General features: G+C 32.6%; 2 protein-coding genes across 5 annotated transcripts in view; one reads left to right on the plus strand and one right to left on the minus strand.

Annotated features, from left to right (window-relative positions):
• The window catches only part of LOC112049697 (gametocyte-specific factor 1), a 56,265-nt gene that overhangs the window by 25,406 nt on the left and 5,760 nt on the right, over window positions 1–25,099 (plus strand). The window lies entirely within an intron of this gene.
• Window positions 1–25,099, minus strand: part of LOC112049700 (facilitated trehalose transporter Tret1) — a 48,068-nt gene that overhangs the window by 16,447 nt on the left and 6,522 nt on the right. The window contains exon 1 of one of the 4 annotated variants that reach the window (XM_024087699.2): window positions 19,916–20,213. The exons of 1 other annotated variant lie outside the window; for it this stretch is intronic. In XM_024087699.2, the coding sequence (XP_023943467.1) occupies window positions 19,916–19,990 (75 nt within the window). In that variant the 5' untranslated portion in view covers window positions 19,991–20,213. Of the gene's footprint in view, window positions 1–3,304; window positions 3,545–9,240; window positions 9,601–19,915; window positions 20,214–25,099 lie in introns of those variants that run through there. 2 more of the 4 variants (XM_024087700.2, XM_024087702.2) reach the window with 2 other exon arrangements.

Consider the following 25,099-nt stretch of genomic DNA (forward strand, 5'->3'; position numbering starts at 1 on the left):
ACTGTGCGAGGAAAATAATTGCGATTTTATAATCGCTCTTTGTTATCAATATTACAGTTTTACATGACGAGTTACTTGTTTCAGGATTAGATAAAGATAACAACGGTACTAAATACGGTACGATAGTGTAAATTAAAGCCTCCTACGAGTACGAGTAGATAAAGGAGCCGGCATCGACACGGCGAGGTTTTGGGTTCGATTCCCGCTAGCTCGATTACCTTCGCACATACTCCTAAGTTCCAACACAACACAGATTTTCCCATTCCGGTATAAACTGGAATACTGCTAGCCCTTTCACTAACTTACCTAACCTAATTAGAATTCAATTTATTTATTCCGTAAAAGCCAGAGTAAAGTCAATAATACAAACATGACATAAGAATAACTCACAATAGCTAGTTAGTAAATTTCGTGTAGGTATATCCATTAACCTGAAATGTAGCATAATTTTAAGTGCTTACTTTCATGTTGTCAATAAATGATTCTGAATGTGGAGTAGAATATTTTTTTAGATGATGATGTTAATTGGAATCCCATTACTTATTGAATATTCGCGAGGATGTCTGTCTGACAACCTAAAGCTAAGCATGAGGCTGAGGCATAGTTGCCCGTGTAATTACATGCACATGAAACTGAGCTTTATGGACAGGGCGGCACCTTGTAGGACGAATTCCTAGAGTTCCCTGTGAAGTGTTGTTCTTTTAATAGGCGAAAATTTTCTGCTAAACATTAGCTTGGCCCAACAACTGCCAAAACCTATGAACTCTCGAAAATCTCCATGCCCGAACTGTTATTACTTCGATACTATCAAGTAAATTATTCGTTATCAACCCACATTCGGCTCACTGCTGAGCTCGAGTCTCCTCTCAGAATGAGAGGGGTTAGGCCAATAGTCCACCACGCTGGCCCAATGCGGATTGACAGACTACACACACGCAGAGAATTAAGAAAATTCTCTGGTCTGCAGGTTTCCTCACGATGTTTTCCTTCACAGTTTGAGACACGTGATATTTAATTTCTTAAAATGCACACAATTGAAAAGTTGGAGGTGCACGCCCCGGACCGGATTCGAATCCACACCCTCCGAAATCGGAGGCAGAGGTCATATCAACTGGGCTATCACGACTCTTAAGTAAATTACCTATTTTTTTAAGCAAGTAAATTATACTTACTGGAAATTATATACCTACATATAATTTTCTAAAAAAACAGGTAAAATTACTCAAAAGCAATAATATTCGCATGCTGAATTCCATCACCAATTTTCATTATCCACTTGACGAAATTGCTTTACCTTTTTTGGCGGCAAATTATAGGACACAGGGTTCTTCGAAATTTTTAGTGATTACGTGATGTCGATGAAAAAATATATCGATATACCTACCTAGTAGATTCCAGTATGATACTGATTGATAAATACATAAAAAACCTTAGTAGTTTAATTTTCATAAATTCTATCTTCTACTATTCATTATACTAATTGCTTGTATGTTTGCATTGAATAGGCTCTAAAACAACTGAACCGATTTGAAAAATCCTTTCACAGTTATTAAGCTAACAAGCTTCTTCATCATTCTTCTTTCATAGTGTTTTTATTTAGCCCTAAGTTGTTTAGTATGGGTTGATATGATAGTCAGACAGTTATCCATATAAACTAATTTTAAAGGTAATATGTATTATAAATACAAATGCAAATAATGCTTTAAGTAGTTCCTTAGGTATATTGATTAGAAATAATAAAAATAATATTATTATACAAATAAATCTAAGACATTAAGCAGCACATATTTGTACGCAGTTTATTGTTTTCAAACTACAAATAAATAACTTTTCCCCATCGAATTTTATCAATACAAAGCCGGTAAAGTATAAGATAAAGTCAGGCAAAGGGTTTGAAATTTTTTTTTAACTAGGTATCTTGAAAAGTTTAATCATAATTATTGCAAATATTTGGAAATTCTTTTATCCTATCCTACTTTATATTATAAACGCGAAAGTTTGTATGGATGTTTGGATGTTTGTTATTCTATAACGCCGCTACTACTGAAGCGATTTAGCTGAAATTTGGAATGGAAATAGATTTTACTATATATTTTACTAAATATTTTGAACAAATAGGCTAAAAACTGATGATTTTCATGATATGAATGTTTATTACTCTTTCATGCCTCAACTAATGAACCGAATTAGCTGAAATTGGTATTAAGATATAATATAGCCTGAATTAACACATAGGTAGACTACTTTTTATCCCGGAAAAATCCTTGGTTCCCGAGGGATTTGTGAAAAACTAAATTCCACGCGGACGAAGTCGTGGACGTTCGCTAGTAATATATACATTTAGAATGAATTAATAAGCTTAAGAGATTAATTTTCAAAAAGTAAGAATTCTGTTTGTCATTAAAATTGTTGGTTAAAAAGTTGGACGTTTTCAGTTTAAACTAAGGACATGTATACGAAACGCTAAAAAAACAAATTCATTGACATAACTCATTATTATTAAAGCGTGTACTAACACTAAGATAATAATTATCATTGATTGATATGAAATTATAGATTTTAAGCATTAAGATTGTAGCTATGGTATACGAGCTGTGTGCTTGTTAACAAAATAATTCTTCTGCTATTTAAGGTTTTAAATCATTAATTAATTCGGAGAATTCGGAGCCTAATTGGTACCATGAAAACAAAGTGTAGATACTAGATACTTGTGGCCTGAGGTCTAGGATTTATGGTCAAGAACAGTGCCCATAAGCTATATCAACGATTTAGTTGTGAAATAGGGAAGTATAATGCGCAGATAATTGCGGTTAATAAGCAATAATGAGAATCGCAATTTAATAAAGGTATAATAAATCATTATGTTGCAAAGTGCAACTGTGTTTATAGAAAAAGATAATTAACATTTTAATATGTAAATTAATGCATTAGAAACTTTACCGAGATATTATTAAAGTTAATCTGTTACAAAAAAACTTCAGAAGAGGGTAGTTTTGATTTTAATTGTTAAAAACTAATTAAATTGTTCTAATATTTGGAATCTATAAAGCATTGTGATTTATAATTAATCGACTCTTATGTTGTACTTATTAGTATAAAAATTAGCGAATATTAGTTAGGTCCTAATATCATACTAGGATCTAAAACAAGCGACAAATAATGCTCGGAAACCAAAACTGGCGTAATAATATTTCTAAACAACAAGAACATTTTTGGCAATTTAATAAAGGTTATCAACTTATCACTAATTTCCAAACATTGCGTAACAAAATTAAAAAAAAAACAATAATTCCCAGACACTCACCAAAACTATAAGAACTCCAAATTTAAAATTGAGATCACGATCGAACAGCACAGATATTCAAATATATTACAATATGAAATATATTGAAAATATGGTTCAATTAATTTTAAACACACGCAAAAAGTATCGAACTATTTCACCACGGATAAATTTCGATATTTTTTTTTCACGCTTGTAAAGCCAACGGCCTATTTTTCTCGAACACGCATCAACACTGGCCGCTAGTGCGGGACTCGGTTCTTCGGCATCGATAACGAGATTATAAAGGTGCATACAGGAAATACAACGTGGTTGACATAAGACGCATGCGTTGTATCTGTAGGCCTAGTTTGCACTTATTTTTTTTATATTTTAAGATATAGTGAAGAAGATTTGCGAAACAGTTATGAATAATTATTAACCGCTTTTGATCAATCAGTTTTCCAATTACATTATTATGTATTTAAATGCAAAACACACATATTTATTGTATTATTTAGTTATTTATTAATATAATGTTGCTAAGAATAGCTTTGGTTAGTACAAAACACTCTTTAATTTGTGAGGTTCAAAATAATTTCGTTAGTCATAACATCACATTAACTAGGTAAAGAATTTATTTTTAACATCAGTATTTTCCTAAGAAAATGAAAATTTCCGGCATATAAAACACTTATTATCACTAAAAATAGAATAGAATAGTAGATGTTACGTAAACTCAACTAAAACATGATATATTTAATTACTGTTTATATATATGTATAGTTAATACCTAAAAGACGGAAAAATATACGTAGGTAGTAATTATCTCCAAATAATAATTTGAGGTATGCGTAAGTGCCTACCACAAAAAAAAATCCAAGCTAATTATGTAATTATGCAAAACATTCACAACAAAAACATTTACTTTAATTAATGACTAATTTGCGATACAACAGTAATCTTTTGATACTTAATAAACAAAAGGGGAATGCCCATCTCCGGCTCAGGCCTATCCTAACCACCCGGCAATTTACTTATACCTAGTTATATCAAAAAGAATATTAATAACTCTACCTTAATAATGAAATCATTACTTTATCCAAAAAAAGTTTGCTACAACGTTTTACCACATTTTTAATTCATCTTTAATTTGTCCACAACGGGGACAAGCTAAGATCATTGACTGAGCTAAGCCTGAGTTTTACAATATTTTTTAAAGACTTTTGATTGGTTTGGTTGTTCGTTTTCTTGTTTTTTTAAGCTCGTTTGTAACAGAAAATAATAAAAAATAATAATACAGCATACGCTTTGGTACAATGGCGAACATTTTTCCCAAGAAGAAAATGTATAAGAAAATGTATTTTTCTTCAAGAAACTTACTTTTATTAAGGCAATTATTTAACCAGGTCCTTATTTATACGTACTATTACTATCATTACTATCACCTTTGTATCACGGTTAAGGGGTTGGACTCAGCATTGAGAGGTTATGCGTTCTATCTTGTTAGTCTATTTTTGTACCCACTCCTAACATTCTTTACTAATAATCAAAGGGGAAGGGGTTTATTCGTTATATATATGACTAATATTCTTTAAATATAAGTCCCGAAACCCACTCAATAAATAAGTTTTTTATGAAGTGAATGTTTCACTTAATTGGTCTTAGCAGAGATACTGTGGTCTTAGTTTCAAGTTACTTTTTTATCGCTATTATCCTCACGTAATTCATATTATAAACGGATTTCATTCGTGATTAAAAAAATAACTTAAATTGAAAATTTTGGAAAACGAAAACTTTTTATCTTCTGTCTAAGAAATTCCTTTCTTAGTAGGTAATGCTTATAGTTTTAGATAGGCCTATCGGATTTTTTACATGCTGAACCTTGTGAAACCTAAAATTAGCTTTCTACTATAAAATCGTATCCATGTCGTGTCTGGTCATCCTTTTAACACTTTTAAGATAAAAAGAACATTCAAGTGAAATTACCTACTTGCAGTGTGAACTCAGCTTACACTGTACTGTGCTGTGCAGTGATCTGTCACCGGTTTCTTATGTAGTTTTTGCGTCCTCACCTTAATGACATGTAAGCGTGTGTTTTGAAAGCGCAAAACATGCGACCACCTTTACGTTACCGCCATTTTAATTGTGTTTGTTGCAATTTTTCTCAGGGAATTTATATTCTATGTGAAGTTGGAATTTTGTTTATATATTGATTATTTTTGGGGTTAAGCAAAATAAAGCGAATATGCCTACTCCACGTGTAATTTCTGTCCATATAGGTATTATCTCTTGTCTTGTACCTCCAACACTGCTCTTTGAGCCTAGCTACGAATAGACCGACCACACTACTTCAATATAAATCAAGAGTCTCACGTATATGTATATTATACTCTATAGTCTGAACCCGCTAACCGACTTCAAGTCCACAATAACTATTAGTCACATAGCTATTTCCTGATATATATAATTTAGAAAATATTTCAGGAAAAGAAACACCTATGGTATCTTGGTATTATGATTAGATCATAGATGTATGACCAATTTCCTTTAAACATTTTTGCACATTGATAACTATTAATCTATTCTATCTAATATTGCAAAGGTCAACGATAAAAGAAGATTATAAAAGCATATGAAATACTTAGGATTATAAAAAGTATGGACACAAAATAATTAAAATTCCCGAGTTACATAGGATTCTTTAAAAAATGGTTAATTAGAATTAGTCGTCATATTTTATTATGAAGATAATAATTTACTTAAATCTAGGTAATATATCTATATATAAACATTAACCTTATTTGTTATTTCTTTTAGTCACGCCTTAACTTGAGAATTACTAAACTAATCATTTATTTAATTTTATTTGTTATTTTTTTTGACCATTTTCAGTAAATGACATCGTGCAGAAATATCGTACTACTATTTAATGACTTTTTTAACCCAGTGGTGATGGAAGGTGCTTATTATACCAATATTCCTACAGAAATGAGGTTTGCACGGGTGAAACCATAGGGAAAGCTAGTTAATAAATAAATTTCTGCACCTTGCAGTGGCTTAAGATTTAAACTTAATGCATGACGTTAAAGTTTGATTAAATCGCAAAAACTGGCTTAAATGGGCAAAACGTTGTTTACGTAAATGCATAAAGATAGCAGCTGCAGCATTCATTTATCATATCAAGAAAGTAAGTAGTAGGTAAATCTTAGTTTTTAATCTAACAAACCACATAAACTCACATTAGGACTAAGATATAGAATAAGAAGTTCTCATTTAAGTATCTAAGTAATTACTTAATAGGTATCTTAGTGCAACCTCCAGCCTCCAGGGGCCCAAAGTATGATTTCAATGAATAAAATTACTACTAAACATAATTTTCATGTGTAGGGCCAAATTCTACTTCAAGGTTAATTGAACGCCAGTAAGCAAGTAATAATTGGTTAAAAAAATAACTTCGTTACAACTACAAAAAGAGGATAAAATGGTAGAATTTTATACAAGTAAAATAAAAGATTATAATGAAAATTCCTGCTATACACAAAAGAAAATCGGATGATTTTTATCTATAACTGCTTATTGTCCATAATAAAATAATATTTATATATCGTTGTGGTTAGATAATAAGGTTTATTAGTATCTGTTATCTTTAGAGATATCAATAAAGATAATATGATTATGTTCGACATTTTACCAAATTGTTTTATATAATTATTAGTACCCACACAACTACACGGGGATTTTGTACAGGTACAATTAGATAGAAACGTAAAGTTACCACATCGATATAACTGATTGAACTCGCCTGGGGAAATGTTAAATGCTATGTTTATCATCAGAGGGTTCGTCGACAAAGTCAATTTTGATTACGTACGTAGGAATCTACGCCACTCTTTTTTTTATTTTAACAACGTCACTCAGCCTATAAACTCTATCGGCAACAATGCCCTAATCTTAGTATCATGGGAGTCGCATTTAGCAAGATGATTCGTCTTCTTTATTCTTCTAGTTTAGTAGACTTGGGGTTTAGACTAGTGGTTTGTGCTCCTATATTACAATATGATAACCCAGTGCACGTATAAATTGTGAATAAATTAAGTATAAAAAAATATAACAAGTATTCTTGTTATTGTACTTTTATCACATTAATAAAATAAATAATTTTATTAATACAAAAAATTTGCTACCTACGTAACGATTCTTTATATAATCAACATAAAAGTTATCATATAAATTACCCATTGCGAATGGTATAATAAAAACACTATGCAAATAGTTACTATTTTATCATAATATTGTTTATCAAGGTAAAAATTGAAATATTAAACTACACATACATGTTATGTCCATATGTAGGTACATTTTTATTGCAATTTTAATGCGTAAAATATTCGAATGAATAAAATTCCAACGATGCGATTTTATGATTTTAAAGTACAATCATCATTTCATAATATAAAGAATATATCGCATTAAATTAATTTCACTTTATCGACATCGATAATATTACTAATAATATTTTTTCTCGTCCCTATAATGAACGAAATGGTAAGAGCAAAAATGGAAAAACGAATGATATAAAATAAGTAGGTGGCACAGTAGGTGGTATATCAGCTTTTACCATAAAATAGGTACCTAAGTTTTACCTAAAATGACAAGAGCAGCTTGGTGGTAGGTACTAAGATTTTGTCTATCAGATGTTAATAAATAAATAAATAAATAATAAATAAATATACTTAAACAATACACATCACTATCTAGCCCCGAAGTAAGCATACAGAGTAGCTTGTGTTATGGGTACTAAGATAGTTGATATTATAATATTCATATACATTTATATACTACATATAAATACTTATATAATGTATAAATACACACAGACACTGGAAAACACCCATACTCATCACACAAATATTTTCCAGTTGTGGGAATCGAACCCACGACCGTGGATGCAGAAAGCAGGGTCACTACCCACTGCGCCACGCGGCCGTCATTTTGTACCTAAACTATCTTTAACTCTTAGGTTAACTTAGCTTATTTAAAGTGTAGGTATTGGAAAGCCAAGATTTTCCTCGTAAGGCTTTACACAGTCAACATCAGTGTATCACGACAACTTGTTATGGGTAATCGGTAAACCCACTTGGGTATTGCATGTTAGACAAAATTAGAGGAAAATCAGATAGCCAAAAATTGTTTTTGTACTCGACAAAAATTATTTATATGTTTTCGCTTAATGGTCTGAATTTAATAAATTAGAAAACAACACAGACTATGTTATTACAAATTAAATTATGAGTTAAATGTTTTTCCGCATTTTCTAAAAATGACAAATATATTTGGAATGAAATACTCACAAATAAAGTGGTTTGATGATGAAAGGTCGTATGACCGTTACCAGTCTTTCTTGGTAAGAAAATTTTCCCGTATATCTAGTGATATTATTAATTATAAATACATTAAATAACATAGAAAAACTCATTTTTTGAGTCATATTTAATCTGTGATGCTTAATAATGATTATTGCTGTGTTCTGAGTTAATTTTTGGGGAATTATTGTCTATGAAAATGAAAAATGACAAGGCATTTTATATTATTATCTAATTGTTAACCTTATAATAAGTAGAGATAGGTTTGGAAAAGGGTAGGTAATATGATATTTGGAATACAGTATTATTAACTCAGGTTGTTTTTTTTTTCTGGTTATTAATTATTAAATTAATATTATTTAAATAATTACTAGATACTGTACCTATTCAAGTAGGAGTCGAACCCGTCCACCGAGGGTTCCGATCCTAGTGGGTATCTATCACTAGGTAGGTATATCTACCTAGTGGGTAGTGGCCGCGAAAATGTCTATAAAATAAATCAGCAAAATCGTTCAGAAAAAATTAAAGTACCTATGTAGGTTAATGAAAATATTTCATTTCTACTTTTCTTGGTTTCTATATAATCGTTAAATATAAAAAAAAACTACAAACCTTATCTCCCAAATCTTTAAAATATTTCAGAGACAATGCCACTACATTTTCTTTCAACATTTTTAAACGAAAGAACAATAGTACACTTCTAAAAAGAACGGTTCGAACGAAAATTGATTTAGTCCTCGAATTTCTAAAAAACACAAAATTCCACCATACTTTTTAAAACTAAAAAAATACTAGCTTCGCACGTCACTTTTTAATTTTAATAATTAATTAAGTAGATATCTGGCAACACTAGGTTTTGTTTATTTTTAAATTTAGAATTCACAAACTATTGAAACTTTACGTTCAACAATGACCTAAGTACAGCTTTTACATTAATTTTTAAAACATAATCGATTAAAGAACTTTAAGAAGGCATCTATCCTTGTTCACGGATCACTAGTCAATACAAAATATCTAGCTCGCTCCGTTATACCTGTTTTTATGTGACAGGGTTTATTTTGAATATTTTCCGCGTATTATTTTCATTCCATAATATATGTAGATATATACTAGTTTTGAGATGTGAATGCTACAAGAAGGTAAAAACCCCAGTGCTTGCCACGTAATACCTGTGTCTATAATGCACACCTGAATAACTATAGAAATATTCAATTAGAATCAATTTTATTTTAGATTACTTTGATAATTATAAAACTACTTTCATTATTAACATAATGAACAAGTTTCTAGAAAGCTTCTTACCATATACTTGTACATAATATTTTTCTGTGTAACTAAAATAATACCACTTAGCGGTACGTCCGTGGTATGATAGGCCGAAACCAGAGATTTGTATAATTTGATTGACTACCCCACAGTACATACAACACTAAAAGCTAACGCTTTGGACTACTCCAACGAAATTGGAGCAGGTTGACATATAGTAATGTTCATTTTAAGGTAATGTTCATTATAACCCTTCTTGACAATAAAGTCAATGACCGTAAATATTGACTTTTAGAGTAGTTAGTTTAACACCACACCACCGTTTCAATTAACTGCTACTGAGAATTTCTAGGAAGAATAAAGGCTGGACGGACATGGACCATCAGTGTTCTTTGACTACTACTCTCAACTCTTAAAACAACAACAACAACTAAGTAAATACAACAAGAACAACTAATTAAATACAACTACAACATCGTATTCATATCGCGCAATTACAAGCCAGTTTTCCGAAATCAAGATTGTATGAGAGGGAACAGGAAAGTCGCGTGATGACGTCACGCCTACGACTCTACGTGAGACGCTAAGCGTAGGGCATATTTTCTTAAGGCTTTATATATTTGGAATAAAGTCCAGAATAACATATGTTTAGAGGTAGATTCAGAGGTAAATAAACTTTCATGTTTTAGGGTAGGTCTTAAAATTATATTGAAAGATATTTTTTTAAAAAAGGACAAATTAATCCTTGATGACTATCTCACGGTATCTAGATATTAAATAGGCATCTTCTAGGCAAGCGCGTTCCACTATAGGCTGCATCATCGCTTACTATCAAGCATGATTGCTGCCAAGCGCTAGCCTATATAATGTAAAAAAAATAGCACAATCAAACCTAAACTAGATTTTCTTGCAATTAATTTCCCGTTTCACAGGATATTTAGATCACAGGTAGGTACTCGTACTCGCTTAGGTTGCCTGGAAAAGATCACTATTGTTCTGATAAGGTTGCCTTTTGCGTGTAAAATCATTGTGTTTGTATTCTTTTAGCAATAAAGTTATTGAATAATGAAAAAAAGAAATTGGCACACAAAAGAAATCAAGTGCAAACTTATTCTTGGGGTACTTATTAAGATGTTCAGTGTTTGGCCTTGCTATTACAAAACCTGTCCTGAAAGGGCTTTAACAGCATTGATAATATTATGTAAAACCGATAATAACTGAAAACAATGCAGTGCGTTTTTACTTATCAAAATGAAATTAATGTCAACGAAGCCTTGAATATGTTTTGTCAATGACTGCTGTCGCATTTCAAGGCACTTAATGTTGAGAAAGATCAATTTTTTCAATCAAAAAGTTACACAATATAGCTTAACTTGCCCATATCATATGATGGGCAAGTTAAGCGATTAGCTATTTATCTTAATAATAATCTTAGAAGAATAGCGATACGACGTCATCATGGAAGGAATAAAAAATAAGAATTAAGTACATGTGCGCGTAAATAAATGATTTATTATTTTTATTCAATTTCCCTTCTGTTTGCTAAAAATAATATTTATAAATGCGGAAGGTCATCACGAAGTCTTGAAAACCGCTTGTCATAGAAAGATGAAATTTAGCAGGTGGTCTTGGTAGAGGTGAATTGTGCGACAGGGCCGGATTAAGGAGGAGGATATAATTGACACTGAAATCAAATATATTTATTTTTCATCTGTCTGTCTGTCTTTTTGTCGACCGCGCATCACGCCAGCTTCGGCATGATGCATGGTCGACTAAATGAATTGAAATGAACCTTGAAACACATTAATCGTGAAAATAAAAACGGAAGGTGGTGAAATAGGGGTTGAAAGTTTGTATATAAAAATTGGTATGTGTACTGCCAGAAAAATTCTAAAGATAATCGTTTAAAGTATTTTTAAAATTCTATCTCTAAAGTGTTTAAAAGTGATTCGTGTTAATGAATCTATTTAATGTAAAACTTCCAAAAATAAAAATAGATATATTTGTAAAAATGGGCGTGTGTATTACCAGAAACTTAAATAGGGAAATAGAGAAAGAAAGCTAACTCTGATTATTACGCGGACGAAGTCGCGGACGTCCGCTAGTACGGGATATTCGCAAGACTTTGTTGTTTGACAAAAAAAATTAAAGAAACGAAATCGAAAAATACACGAAAATGATAATAATCACGATGTCAATATCAATTTACTGATATTAACATAACATATCATAAATTGTGTTGTGTCAAACATTTAATAGTTTTAGTTTTGATCGTAAACTGAAAATAACAAAATAAGTGCTGCGAAGCAGGGTAGGGTAGCCAGTAAAACTTACCTACATAACTTTTCAGTTTGGACAAGGAAAAGTAAATGTTTGTTTTCTCAATGTACAAACACAATCGGCTTACCCAGTTGTTATGACAATGTATCAATATCGTCGAAAGGAAAGTTAGGAGGTAGGTAAACTAATGGATTAAATTCGAACGGGTGTCAAATTGAACGACATAATAAATACCTGCTTACTCTGCTACCAATATTAGGTATTCAATATTAAACCTATTACTCAAAGTCACAATAGCTCTGTCAATGGTTCACAGATATCATGAGAGTTTTATCATAACTGATATAAATTGTTTGGGAAAGCATTCGACATATTCTTAGTTATTCGATTATAGAACTCCATATAATAAAATCTGAAATGACGACTCCATTAACTTTTAAATCACGGTCAAGCCGTTTGATTTGTAGCGAGATTAACATACTCGTAGCAATATTACACATTTCTATGCCCAAATAAGAAGATGTCACTCATTAAAATTCGCAAAACAAAACAACATTGGACCTTGGTATTGGCCACAGAGCATTAGCAATGCTTTAGTAATAGTGGCCTTACGTGACTGGTGTATCTTGACGCCTAACCGCTTAACAATGTTATAGATTTAAATACTTACTAATAAGAGTAATATTTCGATTCTCTTTAATAACTGCGACTGTAAATTTTCAAATTGACAAAAAGTAAATTTTTTACTAAAAGAAAATCTTTTTATGTAGGTACCCTAATAATTATTTAAAATCGTTTGAACTTAAGTGTTATTCTATCTAAATATTATCAAAACTTAATAGCAATATTAATATTCCTATAAGCGTATTAGGATATTGTCTGGTTTAGGCACATACGTTAGAAACTTCAAAGCCACTCTGTGTCTGTCGACCTGTGTTATAGTTTAGTCTAGGCTAGTCATTATTTGCATGTGATTACACCAACCGCCATACTCTTCTGACCGATATGACCAATTTTCCCGTTTCCCTCCTAACTAGTCGGAAAAGACTGTTAGGAGCGGGTTCGACAATATAGTGATGAGTCCGGCCCCTTTACTATTGAGCTATTGAGGCTATATAATTGGTAAGCTAAATACATTATACTCTTTTTGTAAATACATTATAATACAGGCTGATTATGTTAATAATGGTATGCATTTTAGCGTTTGATTTGTAAATAATATCTTCGTAATGTTCAACAGTGAACGTTTTAAAAGGTATTTGTTGCTGCAAGTTCAAGGCCTACCGATGCCTGTTATATTGACCTTTTGTAATGATATTATTTACGATACTTTTATTGTGTTTAATAAAAATATTTCATATGAATCTTTTTCATATGAATTCATAATTTACCCTTTTTAAGCACTTTGAAACGTCAAGTTATGTTATGATTTAATGGTGGCAAGCAAAGTCGAAAACTTAAATTTAAAGTTACGAGGGTTTCAAACGCGTCTTGGTCCGAGAAGAACAATTTGATATGATAAAATTATCGCAACTAATCTTCCCATCGGGCCATTGTCTCTTAAAATAATAGATTTATTTTGGTAAACGATCAGAATAAAGAAGTATTTGGGAAGAAATAAGATACAACGTGTTAAGTCATGATATTGTGAAAATGGTATGATAAATTGCATGATGAATAGGCAAACATCTATCCATTGATCGGTTTGAACTTAAAGGCCAAGCCAATATATATATATAGGACTCTTTAGGTTTTATTTAATCTTTTTTTTTTTGCTCATATTATTTTTATTATTAGGCGTATAAATAATAATAAGTGACTTAAACAATCATATTGAAAGCGGTATATTTAAATAAATGATTTAATTGAATATTTGTATGAATGATTACCACAACTTTAAGCTACAAACTTCAGTTGTAAAAAATATCTTTACAGTTGATCTACATGAATTGCAGACATTTACTTAGTAACATATTTTTTTTTCTGTTAGTAGTACCAAATTATCACTTGCAGAAAATGTGCGCAATTTTAACTCTATTTATAGTTCACCATAACCACAGTAAGTGCCATAACTAACTGCGCAGGCACGCTGTAAATAGTTTTATTGGCATGCGAAAAAGAACTATGTAAGGAACTTATAACACTACAGTTGTGACTTTACAATAATTGTATTTTATTACCATTTATATATAGAAGCTTCAAAATTATTATTAATGATTTTATCTATATCATACTAATTTAGCTTGCACAGATGAAATATATGAAAATAAAAAAAAACTAAAGTAAAATCATCTATCTTCTATATACAATAAAGATCAAGAATACTAAAAGTAACATAAAAATCTCAGTGCGAACAAAGTTATGAGAAATAATACAAAACCTTTATGTTACTCTTACAAGTAAGACGATTCTAATGATGTGTCATAATAACTGATTTATGGTATAAGTCATCAAACAGCTTATGCTGTACAGCGTGCCAAAGAATGAGATATAATATAACATACCCTTAAAAACAATTCTCCTTGGACAGTTGAATAACATATTAATTAAATCTAAATTATGTAAGTGAAAAATATAATATCTAGTGAATCCATAGAACCACAGTAGCGGTGACGTAATCGTTGCTACATAAACATCATTTTCTTATTGCAAAATGTAAAGATGTTGTCCATTTAATGTATCCAGTTATTTTGCATAGAAAATGCGACAACTCTCCACATCTTGTTTTGCTCAAGTGCTGATATTCAAGGTTATTAGGAAAATGTTTTGTGGGAGTGCCTTGAGTAGCTTCGTCCTTGTTGATAGGTTGAAGGTACCAGTGGCAAAGATGCCCAAGCTGATTCCCGCCGGGTTACCTTTTAAATACTCAATACATACATATTCATTGTTGTAATTAATATGTACGAGTATGTATTACGCGGTAGGAATTTCATTTTCTTTGGGTCGGCTTATCTTCATGAAAATTCCATCCTTCGGCACTTTTACGTATCTATAATTATTGTGTTATTGATTACATATAGTAATTTTTCTAGCCAAATTGCATTTTTGTATTATCTAGCGAAAGACCTTCCGTTAATTATATAAATTTACTACCATTTGTCAACTACCAAATACAGAGTAAATACAAATAAATAAATGAGCCTCAATAGCTCAACTATAAAGCGGTCGGATTCATCACAGAGGGGTGGTGGTTCGATCCCTATGACATTAGTCTGTTGTCATACCCACTCCTAATGCAGTCTTTCCCGACTAGTTGGAGGGGCTCAGGAACGGTACGGTATTGAGACCAATAGGTCACATTTAAAAAATTTGGCAAATATTCTTTAAAAAAAATAATAATCCGCTAGAGCGGATGAAATCTACAAACTTTATTTGTAATCTAGCATAATAAGTATACAAAAATATTTTATGCAATCCGGCTGGCAGTTTTAAAAAATGAGCGAGTGTAAACAAACTATTCCGCTATAAACAACAATTGTTTATGTAAATAAATACAATAGAACTATGTACATTGTGCATAGCATAAAATAATCAATTTAATCCACTAATGTGATTACGGTACTACCGGCGCGTTGTTTGCAGACTTGAAAACAAATAAAATCCGAGCGCGAACAAACTGCACTATAAAAATCATTTTACGGCTTACTACAAAATACTGTAGGTACATTGTAAAAGGACAACAACCAATACATTTACTTATTAAAAAAATATTATATGGCTATGGATGGAAAGATATATAATATATCTGGTTCATAGTGCACTCGCACAAGTGAATCGATTTGTCGAAAATCGTTGTTCATAAATTGTAGGAACTATTTAGCTCTTCACAAATTATAGCTATTCATATTAGCAAGTCATAGTTTCGAGGGTTTTAAAGTAACTCTAATGTTTGAAATTGAAAAAAAACATAATTTATAATTTTGTATCGGGCTTTAAATTCCATTTGCATTTGCAAATTCTACTATAAATCTAGTAGAGTAGTTACAATTTAATATATAGATAATAATTATTATTAGTCATATATTGCCATCTACGTCGGTAAATAGACTGACAAATACCTCTCGGTAACGGACAAGTGTGATATTGGCAAAGTAAATAGACCGTATATTTTAGTTAAAACGCATCCTGTGATAGTCACGTACTAACAATACATAGCAAGTATTTTAGATATTTAGACGATAGGAGAATAAAAAATACCTTATAGCCTAGTGGTAGGCTTCGGCCGTTAGCTTAGTTACAAATAAGCTGTAAGTACCTACGACGGTCCATCAGAAACTTATGTTTGAACATTTTTGACACAGTCATATTAGCAGTAGGTAATTAGTTGTAGTAATTTTGCACGTCAATTAATTTATAAGATTTTAAATATATTTTAAATATTAATTATACAAGATTTTATAGTTCATAACTACATAAATATTATGTTAATGATATAAAGAATAGTACATTCATAGACAAAGACAATAATGCATACTGGTAAATATTAAAATTTAAAGTCCTCCTTTCTTCTTCCATCAACCACTTGGAAGAAAAAATCACGAAAGGGCAAAAGAGACTACGAAAGTAATATTAAAATTATAATGGCCGCCACACGCTACAATCGTCGCTGCTGGCTTCTTGTGGCAGCTACCGACCACAAGTGTCGACAAGTAGGTCTCGCGCGATGTAGCTTCATCTACTTTTGTGGCCCCTTCTTGCTTCTTGTAGCGGCACACTAACATTGCGTCATCTATCTAAATATTACCTATTTACTACTAGAATTTCCTATCCGTTATATATACAGTTCCGTATAGAACAACAAGCTTGATACCTACCTATAAAATCAAGGAAATGATAAATAAATAAAATGCCTTTAATGAAACGAGTAGGAAGAAATAAATCATTAAGTTCCATTAATAAAATACTTAAGTACTAGATAGGTAATATGTCAATCAATCTAATTCCGCACAACCACCTTAAAAATGATTGAATCGATAGAATTAGATAGTCAATCATTGAACTGAATACTACTTATTAATACTTTTTGTTTTTCGGCAGTCGGGTAAAAAGAGGATCATTCAAAAATTCTGGAAAATGCACAACGAACCAGACATCATCATCATCATCATATCAGCCGACGGACGTCCACTGCAGAACATAGGCATTTTGTAGGGACTTCCAAACGTCACGATTCTGAGCTGCTTTCATCCAGCGAATCCCTGCGACTCACTTAATGTCGTCAGTCCACCTGGTGGGCGATCGACCAACACTGCGCTTTCTAATGCGGTGTTGCCATTCCAGTATCTTGGGATCACAATGTCCATCAGCTCTTAAGACCATGTGTCCCGCCCATTGCCACTTCAGCTTCGCGACTCGTTAAGCAATGTCAGTGACCTTGATCGTCTGCAGATCTCCTCATTTCTGATTCGATAATATAGAGATACTCCGAGCATAGCTCGTTTTATCGCCCGCTGTGTGTTTTTGAGCTGAGCCTTCTTATGAGGCCAATAGTAAGCGACCAAGTCTCGGAACCATAGTTCTTCACTGGCAATAGGTACGCACTGTTTGAAGACATTTGGACATTTGGATTTCGGACGAAAAGATGTCGCGAAGTTTCCCGAATGCGGGCTACTAATGTCGGTATCATAATAGAATTCCATGTCTTTTTTTATGTCGGGGGCCACGCCCACCCTAGGAAATAATCCTAGATACGCCAGCATCTCCACGGTGGACTGCCAGGCTGACTGATCATTTGCGCAATAAACAGTGTTACTGATAAATATTAATTCCTGTAAAAAAAGTCACCCATGTCGACATTCTTAGAACGTTTGTAACTGAATCTTATAAATGATAACTAAGCTATGTATTTATAAAGTTAATTTATCTTATAAATATATATATAAAGATAACTTTATCGTAATTTGTTTCGCAACTTCTTACGCGTGGATTAATAAAGAATTAACCTATTCATGAAATCAGTTTTATAGGAAACGTAAATAAATACGTAAAGCGCAATTCTATATTTACATATTATTCATTATTTTATGTCGTAGTTACGAAATAAATTAAATAAATACCTCCCTACAACGTAGAGTTATTTTAAAATTGAGTGTGTGTGTGTGCAAATGTGTTATTCTAAATTGTCAATGTGTCCCATAAGGTGATAACAATAAAATTACTACTCTTGGTATGGTGATAACCATATGAATACTCGGTCTTGTACATATGTTTTCTGTGACTCGGTAGACTTTCATGTGAGTTTCTTTTCAAAACCTATTTCTTACAAATGTTGGTAAGCGTTTTTACTTTTTTTTTCTTTTTTGTACTTTTTGTTCTCTGAAACTACAGAACGTTGTACTTGTAGGGACGATTGATGATCCCTCAAATGTTTTAAAAGTAAAATCCATCTATGTATGATTTTTATCTTGACCTTTGTTATTATACATTTAGAAATCAACGTCTCCTTATTACGATCAAGGAAACGCTTAGATATTTTCTTATTTATTTATATAATAAGTATAATGGTTCAAACACAGCTGCCTAGGCACCTAACTAACGATGTTAATTAACTTATTGATACAATCCGTCATGCATGGGAAGCCACGGCTGTATTACGAGGCTGAATCGAGCATGTATGATTTCAATATTCCAGTATTTCTTTATTTAGGACAGTGCTACTGCTGTGTCATCATCTCTGTCCCGAACAAGTCCGGTGATGATTACGGGCCCAAAGCTGCCGTGAAATGTGTTCGATAAAACTGGCTGTGGTTACCTAATTACTACTCTACAGAAAAGAAGTATCGCATAACGATTAATCCGATACGGTGACGTGTGGAAAAGTAGTCCTTTCCTACCTCTACTCTTTCTTTCCTACCAATCGGCAGCACCTTAGACTGTAAAGTCTCCTAATGTCAAATACGATCGGAGGCACTCGATTAATCGGACGCTCAGCTTAAGCTGCTACGTAATACTTTTTTTCACTTCGTACAAGCCCAGTACAAGGATACGTGATAGCCCAGTGGATATGACCTCTGCCTCCGATTTCGAAGGGTGGTGGGTTCGGATCCGGTCTGGGGCATGCACCTCCAACTTTTCAGTTGTGTGCGTTTTAAGATATTAAATATTACGTATCTCAAACGGTGAAGGAAAACATCGTGAGGAAACCTGCATACCAGAAAATTTTCTTAGTTTTCTGCGTGTGTGAAGTCTGCCAATCCGCATTGGGCCAGCGTGGTGGACTATTGGCCTAACCCCTCTCATCCCGAGAGGAGACTCGAGCTCAGCAGTGAGCCGAATATGGGTTCATAACGACAAGCCCAGGTATCACAGAGCAAGTCTCCACAGAAACGCAGGTATTCAAAGCACAAGAGACGCTACTGAAAACCTACCCAACAGGTTTCATATTTGTGAAAATAAGCTGTGTCAGACGGCTCTGGAATCTTACACTATAAAAATCGAATATAAAAAATAATTAAAAATAATAAAATTGTTATTATTTTTCACTATAAATTTCCCAAAATAATTCTAAGGCCGAAGTTCATTGCCCACTGCACAGAAAATCTCTGCCCTCCTTTTCTCGTAAAAGGAGATTAAACAAGCCGATTTTTCCCAATGCGTATAATTTTCCACATTCCACAATGTAGAGATGCAAGTAATCAAGTTTAATTCGCGATTCCTTTGCGGTGAAAAGCAATTCTAAAATAACGATCATAAAAGGTATATATGAGCACAAAAATTTAACATTTAAAAGAAGGAAACGTACCTTTTCCAATATCCAGACATTTTTCTCCGAGAGAACAAAGCCTCCGTTGTCATAGCAACCTTTCTTCTTTTCCATTTTCCACTTGCATAAAATATTATACAAATGTTTCTATTTCCCTTCCTACAAATTGCTATTCTTTAATAATATAATTTACAATAAAAAAAATTAAATCAAATGAAAACTTTTTAAAAGTTTAACTGGAATAAAAAAGAAAATTTTAGTCTATGGTTACTTTCGCGCGTAAAACGACGGCGTAGAACGCGGGAAACCGTCCACTAAGTAACACCGCAGTGAACTGGCGATGGAATGAAGTCTTTGCCCAAATAAATACAGTATTGAACTGCACTAACCAGTAGCCGGAACAATTTTTCACGTGGAACCAAATCTTATACATATTTCATTTTAATAAACCACTTAACTTATTTTGTTAGTCTACGAGAATTTTCCTTGAATATTATGGCAATAAATAATTGTTTATCTGACACGGTTTGTGTTAGTCAATGTGACTTTAGATTACTAAGTCCTAGGTTCAACTTCTGGGTTTGAAATAAGTATACATAATGACCTAGTTTTCATTGAATATTTAATGAAAATTCTTATTCCGGACTTGGGAAGTTGGTATTGTTACAACCCCGTGCCTCGCAGAGCATGATGTGCCGTCGGCGTCGGTGCCAGTCGTTATCATTGATGATCTTTAGAAAAATAAAATATTGGCGTCGTGGGTCTAAGCTCTATGTACCTACAAGGGCAGGCCATTGACCCTGTAATGGGTAGTAAAAATACGCTAATAATGAAGTTATTTTTTTAACCGACTTCAAAAAGGAGGAGGTTCTCAATTCGGTCGGTATTTTTTTTTTTTTATGTATGTACACCGATTACTCAAAGACGCCTGGACCGATTTCAAAAATCCTTTTTTTGTTTTTATTTTTTTTAAGTTAGTAATTACACCTGATGGTGGAGTGATGATGTTATCTAAAATGCAAGCGGGCTAACTTGTTAGGAGGAGGATGAAATCCACACCCCTTTCGGTTTCTACACGACAACGTATCTACCGGAACGCTAAATCGCTCACCACGGCGGAAGCCTCCCACCAGCCAGACCTGGACCAATTTAGAAAATCTCAATCGGCCCAGCCGGGGATCGAACCCATGACTCTCAGGTCTTGTAAATCCACCGCGCACACCACTGTGCCACTGAAGCCGTCAAATGATAATTACGATGAAACTAATTTTATAAGCCAACATTGAGTTCGAATGTACGCAAAGATCGATAATCAAGTAGAACATTGTGGTACTTTAATATGTAGGTAGTAAGTAGGTACCTAGTAAATCGCTAACCGTCACCGACTACAGGTCATTGACGCGAAGAAAATTGTAGCTTGACCAGCTAATAGCATATTCCATAGAGAAATTACAACGCTAAAGTTTTCTTCATAAATGAAATCAAAAATGGAATTAGGTTCAATACCTGCGACGTAAATACTCACACGAATCGGTATTTTTTAGACCAAATCTAACATCTACTTTTTTAGGTTGATAACCAATAAACTCGTTAAATATTTGCTAAGCAAGAAACTGCCGAATAGCTAATCATTCGTAACCAAAAATATACTCAGAGACAATGATGTTAAATACTGCTCAGAGGCACAATTATCCGCCCACTTTATTATACTCGCGTCATATTAATAAGGGTGGATAATGGTGTATATATATAGTTTAGAGCCTTGATAGCCCAGTGAATATGACCTGTGCCTCCGATTCCGGAGGGTGTGAGTTCAAATCCGGTCCGGGACATGGACCTCCAACTTCTTAGTTGTGTGCATTTTGAGAAATAAATTATCACGTGTCTCAAACGGCGAAAGAAAAACATCGTGAGGAAACCTGCGTACCAGAGAATTTTCTTGATTCTCTGTGTGTGTGAAGTCTGCCAAACCGCATTGGGCCAGTGTGGTGGACTATTGGCCTAACCCCTTTCATTCTCGAGGAGACTAGCTCAGCAGTGAGGCGAATATGGGTACCTACTAGTATATTTGAATTTAAGTATTCAACTTCATCCCCACTCTCACATCTCCATGCTTTGTAAACGGCTTAACTAATTGATGAAATGTTTAAGAACCCCAATATAATATCAAATTAAAAAATCGTATCCAAATCCATTTACAGTACAATATTTAAGAGTTACAGTGGCGCAGGCACACGCACAGTCAAAAACAATTGCCTAGTGGGTAGGTCAAACATAGGACACCCCTTTTTGTGTCGTTATTAAAAATAGAATAAATACTCGAGATAAGGGGTTATTTTAATATAACGCATGCATTCTGCATTAGTATGGAAGGATGCATTATGTACATGAATGATGAATAAAATTTTGCATAAGACAACGTGAAATCTCACGTGTTGATATTTTGTTTTAATACATTGCAAAATCATGAAAACTGGGTGCCTGACTCTGTCAAAGGAATCGACTCCATATATGGACATAAGTTAGTTTTATCACCCTATCGCCTTCGTAAAGTAGGTACGTCATTCCTTCGTAGGTCAGGATCCCCAGGTAGTTACGGACCTCAGAGTCCACCAAGTTGTTTATATTTACTCTAAGTTTAAAATACATTTATTAAATCGTAATACTGACTTACTAAACTAAGTAAACCTTCGTAAGATTCTTTATCAAGACCCTCAGGCAGCTACACAAGTTGATTTACTCCAAGGTTAAAATACATTTAAGTCGAATTTAGGTACTTACTAACTTACTAATCTAAACATGTATCCCTAAACTATAAGGATACTTCGAAAAATGTATGCCGACTTCCACCTTCAAGGAATTAGAAGTAATAATTATAATTAATTTGTTCGTAATTTTAAATGTATGATGTAGAAATCTGCACAATTTCAATTCTGACTTTTGGTTAATTTTGGTTTGCTTTTCTGTACCTACTAAGTGTTCCCTTTTAAAATTAACATGATTTTCTGCCGACAAAAACAATTCGACATATTATATATTTTTTTACATATGAAAACGTGTAACTTTTTACTGAGTAGTCCGATTTTTTAATTAGAAAGGGTATATTTCAAATTAGGTCCCATAGGTACAAATTTGGAATAAAAATACCAACCCTAAGGTTAGGAAACAGGATGATTGATTGTATACCCATTAATATTGTAAAGTAAAACCACGCATAACTTTTTATAGTGCACTTACTCCGATTTTGATAACTCTTTTTTTTAGATAGGACTTCAAAAGTAATAAGTTCGAAAAAAGTTTCTACCTTAGGGTAGAAACTTTTTTGGTGGGAAAATAGGGGTAATATATTCAACACTAGCCGACGCATCACATTTTTACCCGCGTATTTCCCGTTTCCGTGAGAATACGAAGATGAAATACCTATAGCTTAATAAATTAACGGGACTTTCTAGTAATAAAAGAATTTTCAATAAAAAAAAGAAAAAATTTAATTTCTAACTTATTTTCATTATTTAAGGTTAATGTGTAAGATGCAATTTTTAAATATTTAATAATATTGTTTAATTGCCCTAATTTACTGTAATTATATTTATTTCCGAAAACGTGACCCCACGTATTTACGAGCAAGTACGTATATAAACGTGACACATGTAGCAAAATATTTATTATCACAAAATAATACCATATACATAAGTGGTTAAGAAATGTAATTTTATGACATGTACATTATGTGTAGAGCAGGAAAATGGGCAAAATATTTAAATTTATTTTAATCCAAATATCCCAAAAATGCTAATAAGAAAAAATAATAAGAGCATTTGTTCAAGAATGTGATCGAATAAAAAAAAATGCACCAGCCAGCAAAGTGCAAAAGTGTCCAAGATCGACAAAAGGTGTAAAAGATCTCGGACCCATTGGAGACCGAGTTCCATAGCATTTTACCTAAATAGTAAATACACAGATTACCTACATGGTATTAAAACACAAAAGGTACAATTTAACTATTAAAATAAGGATAAATTGAAATAAATTGATTAAAACTATAAAATTAAAATAAATGAAAAATACCTAACAAAATTTGCCGCCCTTAGGTATATCAAGGAAATATATTTATTTAACAAATAAATATATTTTAAATACATATATTTAATTTTATTTAATTTTCGTAAAACAAGTACCAACTTATAGTCTAACCGCCCAAATTAACCCGAAAAATGGGGGTACGCTTTTGAAACGATGAATCAATGATATTTGTCTATTAGCCATTTGTATAAACAAAAAATAATTTAGTACATTTGAAATATAAGGGGACTTTTTATAATTTCATGAAATGTAAGCCTAATTTAACGTTCACATGGTGTTTTCAGCTTCTTGGGAATGTATGTTAAGAAAAATTTTAAAGGTTTTTATCGGATAACTTTATTCTATAGCCTAGCGCCGCGCAGTTTCAACTGGGTCATTCCCATTTCCACGGAGTTATAAAACATGCCCATAACACTCGCAAATAACGTGGCTTACTATTGGTAAAAGAATTTTCAAAATCGGTTAAGTAGGTAGATCCAGAGATTACCCCCTACAACCTCTCAAACTATACCTCTTTATATTATTACTATAGATGTAGAAACATAATTACTCGTAACAATAAAGATTAAAATAAGTAAATTAAGTACCTACTAACGGTAATAAGTAAATAATGCATTTACAATTTTACCGAGAAGTAAATATTAATAAATAATTGATGGAGTGTTGACGCGTAGCTAGTAATTTATCTTAGTCGCTGAAACTAGAAAGTAAACTTCGCCATTTGCAATGAAAACCTACCTACAGCTCGTGCGGATTAAATTGACATCTGGCTCGAATGATGTTTGTACTGTGTTTGTTTGGTTGTGTTTGGTAACCAGGTGTCAAGTTAGTGTGCACGAGTTACATATCTAATAGAAATTGTGTCACTACAGAAAGCTGTTTATATTACATACAAGCGGACGCCCGCGACTTCTGCGAAAAATTAGGGTAAGCTTTTATCCCCCTTTTTCCCCATTACATGCTAAATTCAACGTAACAATTACCGTGAACATTACTTGAAAAATTACAGACTTTCTTAAAAGATTTCGACCCTTATGTAAATGGGGCGAAATATATGAAATTCTTGTTTTATTGTTTACTGCTATCATGTAGGATGATCGTCAACAGCTTTCTAAAACTTGGATATTTTTTAGTATCTAC

The sequence above is a fragment of the Bicyclus anynana genome, chromosome 15, assembly GCF_947172395.1.
Source record: "Bicyclus anynana chromosome 15, ilBicAnyn1.1, whole genome shotgun sequence".
Taxonomy (NCBI): Eukaryota; Metazoa; Arthropoda; class Insecta; order Lepidoptera; family Nymphalidae; genus Bicyclus; species Bicyclus anynana.